The sequence below is a fragment of the Arachis ipaensis genome, chromosome B7 (assembly GCF_059453495.1).
Source record: "Arachis ipaensis isolate K30076 ecotype BB chromosome B7, ASM5945349v1, whole genome shotgun sequence".
NCBI lineage: Eukaryota > Viridiplantae > Streptophyta > Magnoliopsida > Fabales > Fabaceae > Arachis > Arachis ipaensis.
Genome location: NC_142442.1, coordinates 9032921 through 9042620, shown reverse-complemented (window position 1 = coordinate 9042620; position 9700 = coordinate 9032921). Strand labels below are relative to the sequence as shown.

Genomic DNA, 9700 nt, shown 5'->3' with positions numbered 1-9700 from the left:
AATTAGGACACTCATCAGAGAGTTGGAAGAAGATTTAGAAAGAGAGAGGTAGAGTGTGAGAGAGAGAGAGAGTGAATATGGTGGTAGCAGTGGTGGAGAGAAGGGTAATTTAAGATTTTTGAATAATTTTTTAGGGTTTGAGTATTTCCGTCACACGAAATTCATCTTTTATGAATACAATGGTCTTTTTTTATTTGATAGGTACATTTGTCAGCATTTCACTACAACATTTTTTGCCTAAGGTAACCCTTATTCGAAGCAACATTTAACAAAAGTTGCCTTAGATAGGCAAAGACAACATTTTTTACGAGTTACCTTTGAATAAGGCTAAGATAACCAAATTTTTGGCCACCCACAAAAATTGTTGTCTTTGATATCTAAAACAACACTAAAAAAATGTTACAATATAAAGCGTTGCTTTTTGTCGGAAAGTGTTGCCTTTTTCCCTTATTATAGACAACATTTTTAAAGGGTTGCCTCAATCCGAATTTGTTGTAGTATTTGTATCTTTTATGAGTACATATGATAATTTATTCTAGGGATAAGTACTTTTTTCGTCCCTAAGGTTTGAGGTCAAAATCAAAATCGTCCCCGACCTTTTTTTGTTATTAAAATCATCCTCAACGTTACAAAACGTTATAAAATCGTCCTTTTCTACTTCAATTTTATTTTTTTTAACCAAATTACTCTTATTAAATAATAAAAATAATTTAAAAATTAAAACAAAACTAAACCCCCACCCCCTCCCACTCCCGTAACCCCCCACCCCTCACCCCACTCCCTCACCCCCTCACCGTAACCCCCACCCCTCCTCCCCTTATTCCTCTTCTCACTCTTCCCCAATCCCCTTCCAGCTTCTCACACTTCCATCACCTCTTCCCCTTTGCACCTCCTCACTCTCCCTTTCTTCATCACTGCCACCATAGCCAAATCATCATCATGCAATTACTATAATCAGAAGCAATTACTAATTTACTATAATCAGAAGCAGTATCACCAATAATAAATTAATAACAACAATTGTGAAGGGTGAATCAACAATTGTGAAGCAACAACAAAAGCAAAAATAGAAGCAGAAGGCAGAAAGCAAAAGCAGAAAAGTAGAAGCAACAACAGGGCTCGATGGCGACGGGACCTCACTCCAGCGGCGGCGACGGGACAGGGCTCGGTTTCTTCCTTGGGAGGCGCCGAACCCACGAACAACCGCCACTGATGACGATGTGAGGAGTAGAGCCGCCGTCGGTGATTTCGCGGCGCGGAAGGGAGAAGTGCGTGACTAATCCACCACCACTCCTAGTGGCGGTCTTCCCTTGGAATCGAGACGGAGGACAAAGCGGCGAGGGCTTGCAGGGGCAAGTGGCGGCTTCGGGAAGAGGCAGGGAGAACTCGAACAGTGAACAGCGGAGGGTCGGGACCTGGACGGCAGCGGTGGTGCCTCCATGCAAGCTTGCGACGGCCGGTGGCTGCGGGTTGGACGCAGGGGCGGCGGCGGGTGCACCTCCCCCTTCCCCTTCCCCCTTCTTTTTCCCTGCCCCTCACCCTTTGCGTGATTCTCCCTTCCCCTTCCTTTGTTTTTCTTTTTTATTTTATTTTATAATTTTTAAATTATTTTTATTATTTAATAAGAATAATTTGGTAAAAAAAAATAAAATTGAAGTAGAAAATGACGATTTTATAAACGTTTTGTAACGTTGAAGATGATTTTAATAACAAAAAAAGATCGGAGACGATTTTAATTTTGACCTCAAACTTTAGGGACGAAAAAAGTACTTATCTCTTTATTCTACTAAGTATTACAACACTTTAATTTAAAAAAAAAATAAATGTACATATATACAAATAGAGGACTAGAGGAGTGTCACCTAATTTTAGGAGAAGTTATATATTTACCCCAAAATTTATTAAAGGACACAACGTCATATATATATATTCATATTTTTAACTTCTTGCAAGATGATCTTGATAGCAAGAATAATATAATAAGGTCATGAAAAATCTAGGATCTCAGGGAAAAAAAACAGCAATTGACTATTTGTCAATATCAGTGTGACCACTCGCCTAACCAATAGCATTCAATCAATAATAAGTGTTTTTTTTTTTTTTTTTTTGTGACTAATCAATAATAAGTGCTTTATATGGCAGTGAAGCATCAAAATATTTTTCTCATAAAAAATCAATTAGGTCCACTATGCCGATTGATTACCAGCACATTAATTGAAATCTAACAACATCCTAATCCTAATTTGAACTAAAGAAATACGGTAATAATAGAAGTAATTATTATTATTGCTGAATGATGCATATTATTGCTAATAAGTCAATGAACCTAGCTTAAGCTAGTCATCATCATGTTACTCCATGTTTATTAGACTAGCCAGGTTAGTGTAACAAAATAACACAACCTTTTGATAATAATAGACATTAACAATTAAAGTGGTAGATATTTAATTTCCCTTTTTTTCCCCCCTTTAAATTAGACAATGAATTTTCAAAGGTTTGAATAAATTATTTCTGTAGTAAATAAGGTTTAATAAAAACGGTAATATTAGAGAGATAATAACTTAAGGTATCTTATTTAATTTAATATTTATAATTTTATATATAATATTACTTAATTATTTTAGTAGTAATTAAAAAATATAAAATAGGACAAGCAGTAATTAATTGCTTTTACTACAACAAAAAATTTTTAATGGTAATAATATAATAGATTACTATATATCTTATTTAACTTATGTTTTTATAGTAATTATATATATATTTTTTTTTTGAGACCATTAAAAATATCTTTAATGTCAATTATATAATTGTCATTAAAACTTTTTGACAACAAAGCAAATGATGATTAATATCGTAAATATATTAGCGACTTTTTTATCACCATTAAAAGTGATTTTTTTTAATAGTGTTTAAACAGATTTTTTTACTATTTTCTAAATATTTTTGTAATAAAGAATAACTAATGCTCCAATTTAATCCGAGTTTGATAACAAATTTAATGTGAAGCCTTTAATTAATGGGGGGAAGTTTCTTACTATTAAAAAAGGGCACCTGACAATAAATAAGAACTATATCCCATTTCCTAAGTAAGAACCTTTTAGCATAATTAAAGCAAAAGAATGAGACAAAATATTCTAATTTGAGATGTTAAATACTCAGTAATTACTTAACTTGCTCATCAATTAATTGCCATTTTAGTCGCTGCTTTTATCTTTACAGCAACTCCAATGCTAAGAAATAGAGTTCCTCTTCTGACATATGGGGACTCAATTACCATTGGAGTGAAAAGGAAAAGAGGGCTTTTCACGGAAATCAAAGTTGAGAATCCCTCTAAGTAGGGACTTGCAATAACCAATAAAATCATGTAATGTGATAAGTTAATAAAAAAAATAAAAAATATATTAAATATATATATTAAATACTTATATATCTATTTAATTAATTATTTATATTAATTATTTAATAATTAGTTATATTAAATTATAATTAATATAAATAATTATGTTAAATCAACATCAATTATTATTTATATTGTTATATTAAATCATAATTAATTAAATTTATTTTACATAAAAAATAAATTTAATTTTTATATATTATAAAATAATTTTTAGTTGGATTATTTATTTTTATTTATAAAATTTAAAATACTAATCAAATTTAAGTTATTTATTTTAATATTTTATAATATTAAATTATTTTAAATTTATAAATTTAAATAATATTGTTATAAAAAAATAATAATTATATTAATTTTAATTACTTAATTAATTAATTAGGTAGGACCACAATTGGGATTAAAGTTAGTTCCTTCTAATGGAGAAGAGAGAGATTCATTGAGTTCCTATTTATTGGTTATGACGCAAAATCTGATGTGGAGTCACTTTTTATGACAGGTGGGCCATAAATAGAGACTGAAATGAGTTTTCTACTGGAGATGGTCTTAGGATTCACAAAGAGTTGCTTTCCCAATAAAGTAAAAATTAAAGATAATACTCAATTTGGTCTTTGAACTTATACATAAAATTTAATTTAGTTCATGAAAATTTAACTATTTTTTGTTTAATTTCCGAACTTTGAGAACATAGTTCATATTAGTTTCGACATCCATTTTTGGCGCACAGATATTAACAGAATACTGACGTGAATAGTCGAGTGTCATGTTAGACTCTATAAAGTGATGCTATTTTGATTTTTTTTATTCAAATAGTCCAAAAGTAATGTCGTAAGTGATATTTATCGAAACTTTTTTTTCCAAAACAAATGATACATTGTCGTTTTGAGACTATTTAAATGTCAAAACCAAAACTACGTCATTTTACAAGTTCTAGCGTGATATCTGATTGTCAATATTAGCGCTTCATTAATGCTTGGTACTAAAATTTGTCTCAAGAACTAATATGAGTCACGTTTGTAAATTTTAGGAACTAATTAGAAATAATTAAAATTTCAGAGATTAAACTAAGATTCATATGTAAGTATAGGAACCAAATTGAATGTTAATTTTAAAAATTATCCATTGTTGTGACTTTCTAAAGTTAATAAATCCATAAAGTTGCTCTTATTTCATACAAGATCAAGTGATTCATTGTAAATAATCACTAATTTTTTATTTACTTTTTCCCCTTCTGATCATCAAATTCGTTGGGTGGGGAGTGTGGGACATAGAAATTAGAATCCAATAAATCTTTGTTTTTGGTGGAACTGGGTCCAGTGCTCTTCTTCATTCATGTAGGCTTTATTATTATTGGGCCTCTTCCTCAGTTATGGGCCTGTTATGGTCCAACTATCATAATCCAAAGTAAAAAATGTCCCATATGTTGGACCCAGAAAAGACAAAAGGTATGCGTCCGAAAAAAGACGAAAAGTTAGAAAAAGCATTGTAGAAGACTAGAAGAAGAAGAACCGAAAAGAAAACCCACATGAAAAAGTAACTTTACAATTATTATTGGGCTTTCTGAAGAGAAAGGGTAATTATTAACTTGATTCATAGGCAATAATAATAGGAATAGTTTTTTTTTTTTTTAATTAATCAAGTTGGATTCAAATTCTGAATCTTGTGCATGCGACAATTCATTGGTCAGCGATAAATTCTTGGGTTATTGGACTGAGGAATACCATAAAAAAAAAGTTTTTTAATAAAAAATTAATAAAATAATAAAATTTATTTATACTAAATTATAAATTTAATGATAATTAAATTTCACTCTTTTGCTTTATTAGATGGTAAAGAGTTGTTGGGTTTGAAAAATTGACAGGAAAAAAATTAAAAATAAAATTGATTTATCGAGATTATGATTAGAAATTTCCACAAAATGATTGATTGATAGAAAGCATCGAACGTGACACACAAAATAAACGGGTTTCTCATGCATCTCCAGGACTCCAACTATTTCACTCTCACCTATCACCTATGCTTGGGTTCCAGTTAAAAGTTAAAACCGAGATAAATTTGATGTTAAGTGTTGAATACTTTTTTAATATGTATTTTGTAATGCAATAAATATTACATACATATAACATAATGGATTAGCAAAATTCTCTTTTGTTTTCATTCTAAATAATTTGTTAACTTACTCCTGTTTTATCTTTGAATTTCAATCAAATGCTTAAACTTACAAAAATAACAAAATAAATTGCTAATGTAGGAATAATTGGAGCATTTAGCCTATATTACTCATCACAAAATTACCTTTTGATATCTCAAAGGTCATTGTTTTTTTATTTTTTGATTTGATCAAAGATAATAAGAAAAAGAATAATGTAAGTTAACAGAAATTATTTTTCTTATGGATGCAAGGGTGGTGTATTGGCTGGATATTGGTCAAGGAAGAGTATTGCCGTAGTATGGAACTCACGGTCAATACGTCGAAGGCGTGGTACCTGAGCGAGTGGCGATGTGGCAACCGCCGGGGGCATGCTTCCTGCGACGTGGTGGCACTCCTTCAACACGCCAGGGGTGTGCTGGCTCACCACGGGAGACGTGGTGCTTGGAGACCCGTGAAGCACAGCAGAGATTTGCGGAGTTCCAATGCTGTTGCTGCACCACGCGGGGGGCGTGTTGCAGACTGCCGGCATGCAGGGACAGCCCTCCTCCGGGATCTAGCGAACTCTCTCCTTCTTCTATATATATGCATTCTTCTTCTTTGTCATTGTTAATCAAATAGGTGGTGAGGCAAAAAAATTAGAGGGAAGGAAAGAAGTGTGGGCTGTCTAGTGTATAGGTTTAGGATGAGAAGAGTGTAGTGAGTAGTAGTTAATAGTAGTGAGGTAAAAATTTCTACGGTGAAACATTTTTTTAGTTTAAGGGATTAAAAAAAATAGTATGTAATTATATGGCATTTGAGGAACATATTATCAACTATTTGCATCATCCTATTTATGTAAGTTGGCAAATTTTAATTTCTTCTGTATTTAAAGTTTATTTTTTATGTATTTATATTTTTTTATGTATATATATTTTGTAATGAGAATATTATTTTTTGTATTTTATAAATATTTTAACAATATATTAATAGTTTGTATAAAATAAAATAAACGAAATAAGAATATGGAATTTTTTAATTATTTTTTTAATTTTTGTTATTATGAATATATTCAAGAAAAAAAATATTTTGACTTTTTAAACATAAATATGTTGCGTATATTAATAAATAAATATTATAATAATAAATTAAATATGTAAAATGTATAAAATATATTGTTATTAAAAAATTGAAAAAATAAATAATTTGATAACTAAAGATTAGTAAATAATATGTGATAAATGTTATTGAATACTGTTATCGCACAAATTTTTTTTGGTAAGGATTAAATATTTTATTTGATAAATAAATAAAGAATTTAAATTTTTAATAAATAAATAAATAAATAAATAGATAAGCTATGTTAAATATTTTAATAAATAAGATATTAAAATAAATATGTGAATGTTTATTAAAATATTTATAAGGATTATTATTTAATTAATGTAACATATATTTTTGTTGATGCAGCCTAACAGGAATTTGTTGGTGTGTAAACTGGATCCGCCACAGTCGTGGAATCCGATGGTGGAGAACTACTTACGCGCTACGGGATTCTATCACGTCTCTAGAATTGGAGTCATAAGAGGATTTCACCCCATGTTAGCTGCTCTGGTTGAGAGGTGGAGGCCAGAAACCCACAACTTTGTATTGCCGGTCGGTGAGATTACAGTGACATTAGATGATGTCGCTCATATATTCGGCCTACCCATTGATGGAGAGCCTGTCAGTGGATGGACAGATAGTAGTGGCGACTTCCTTCAAAGTCATAACATAGCGATATTCGGTCATGAGCCATCAGTCATTCATTCTTCGAAGTCCTATATAAAGTTGGGTTGGGTTCGACATATCAGAGATGCAGAGTCGTTGGACACTGAGGAGTCCACCAGGAGATACGTCAGATGTCAAATCTTCTGTTTGTTAGGGTTGACCCTATTCCGCTCCAGCAGAGGCAGGCGGGTCGGCCGTTTCGACAGATGCAGGTGGGTCGGCCGCTCCTACAGAGGCAAGTCGTTCGGGAGCTCCGGGGGTGGATGACTCAGTTCGAGGTCACCCATATGACCTACGGACGGAGCAAAATCCACCTGATAGGTATACTCCATCGCGGTTCGGTCAGGACATTATGGGTAAGGGATTGAACTACTTAGCTGGAAAGAAGTGAGCTTCGGTTTAGGTTATCTAGATTTTATTTTCAGAATTAAGTTAATGTAATTCGTGTTTAATGTTTGGTTTGTTAACATATGTAACCTGTAGTTCTTTTTTTTGTATATTAACTTAAGGAAATCAGTTAATGACAATATTAAGCAGACATTAAAATATCAATGGATAGACTTCAATTGAAAAATACAAACACGTCTAATTTCAAAAGCATCAACCGACAAAATGCAAATTAAAAAGTACAAACATGACCACATTAAACTACGAACCAGCACCACTCGGTCCAGCACGCTGCGGACACCTATTCCGACTATGACCCTGAGCACCACAGAGACGGCATATCCGAAGACCACGCATGTCACGTGAGTCCATTTCATTCAAGTATCGGGTCAGTTTGGGACTGCCTTTAGACGTTCGCCTCAGGGCGGGATTAGCGACCAATGTGGGTCCCTCATAAGCAGGCCATGTCTTGGGATCTCATAATGGTGTGAACTCAAATCTATATACCTTACGAACCTCCGTCATCTTGTACACATCATGCACATACAACTGCCAATCGAGACGCTGGTTAGCACAGCAAGCAATAATATGGCGACATGGTATTCGTTCAACCTGAAAGTGCCCACAGTCACACGTCCGTCGCGCAAGATCAACAACTAACACCTTTTCAGTAGTCATTTCGCGCACCTCAAACACCTCATTTCGTCTATCAAAGCGGTGCACAACCATATTCCCAGCCTGTTGCATATTTGCTTCTATCCGCTGTTGCGCAAATACGGAGTACGTAAATCCAGCACGCTTGGTTCGTGAGTCTCGGCACTCTTCCGCATAAAGAGTTCATTTAACCTATAATATGTTGCTCGAAACAGCGCCAACACAGGTAGATTACGGGCACCCTTCAACACTGAGTTAATGCACTCGACAAGGTTCGTTGTCATATGGCCCCATCGATGTCCCTCGTCGAATGCCAATACCCAATGTCTGAGTCCGATGGCATCGCACCACCTGGCATATGCATCGCCTCGCTCTTCCAACCTCTTAGAGTTGATATTGTACTCCTCCACTGTTCTTGAATACCCTATGTTGACAACAAGCTTCTGCAAGTGAGGGACTTTGAATGCCCTTAAGAAGTTACTGCCGATGTGTCTTATACAAAACATCCACCATGCTCTTGGAGTTTGCCAGTCACCACCGGAACGATTAACTGCTACCCGTATTGACTCATGCCGGTCTGAGATCATACCCACACCGTCTTTTCTAACAACATACGTTCGCAGATTCCTGAGAAAGAAGTGCCACGCATCAACTGTCTCCCCTTCCATCAAGGCAAAGGCAATAGGCACAATGTTCTGGTTCCCATCTTGTGCAACAACGACTAGAAGTGTACCTTTGTATTTTTCGTATAGGTGTGTGCCGTCAACCTGAACCAGGGGCTTGCAATGCTTGAATGCCCTAATGCATGGATTGAAACTCCAAAATACACGATGAAGTATTTTTACACCTTGTGCCTCCTCATTTCCGTTGTACAGTGGTTGTGTTTCTATTTGGACAACTGAACTAGGCATCTTCTGCACCATGACCGAGAGCCACCATGACAAGGCTTGGTAAGAATCCTCCCAACCACCGAAAACTTTGGCTATGGACTTCTGCTTTGCCTACCAAGCCTTTCGGTAACTGATGGTATAGTTGAACCTTGACTAGACTTCCGCAATTATAGATTTCACCTTGATGGACGGGTTCGTCTCGACCAATGGCCTTATAACCTCAGCAACTGTATCCGAGTCCAACTTGGAATGATCTTGTGAAATCGTTCCGATCGTGCACGTGTTCCCAACAACCTTTTTTTCATATCAAGTTGGCTCGGATAAGCCAGTCACATCCACGCCCGTACATCTTGCATTTTGCATAGAACGTCTGTGACTCAGACTCATACACATTATAGTCAACTCCTCTAGATATAGTGAAACTTCTAATTGCTGCGACGACCGACTTTCTAGAACTGTATTCCATTCCAATCC

At 34.4% G+C, this 9700-nt stretch overlaps 1 protein-coding gene across 1 annotated transcript; it reads right to left on the bottom strand.

The window, feature by feature from the left end:
• Positions 1-8437: 8437 nt before the first annotated feature.
• On the bottom strand, positions 8438-9259 carry LOC107606672 (uncharacterized). Its single transcript, XM_016308710.1, has one exon. The coding sequence runs from the start codon at positions 9257-9259 to the stop codon at positions 8438-8440; it is 822 nt and encodes a 273-aa protein (XP_016164196.1).
• Positions 9260-9700: the final 441 nt, after the last annotated feature.

Coding starts and splice junctions, on each gene's coding strand:
- LOC107606672 (XM_016308710.1), bottom strand. CDS start 9,259: ATGGTGCAGAAGATGCCTAGTTCAGTTGTCCAAATAGAAACACAACCA.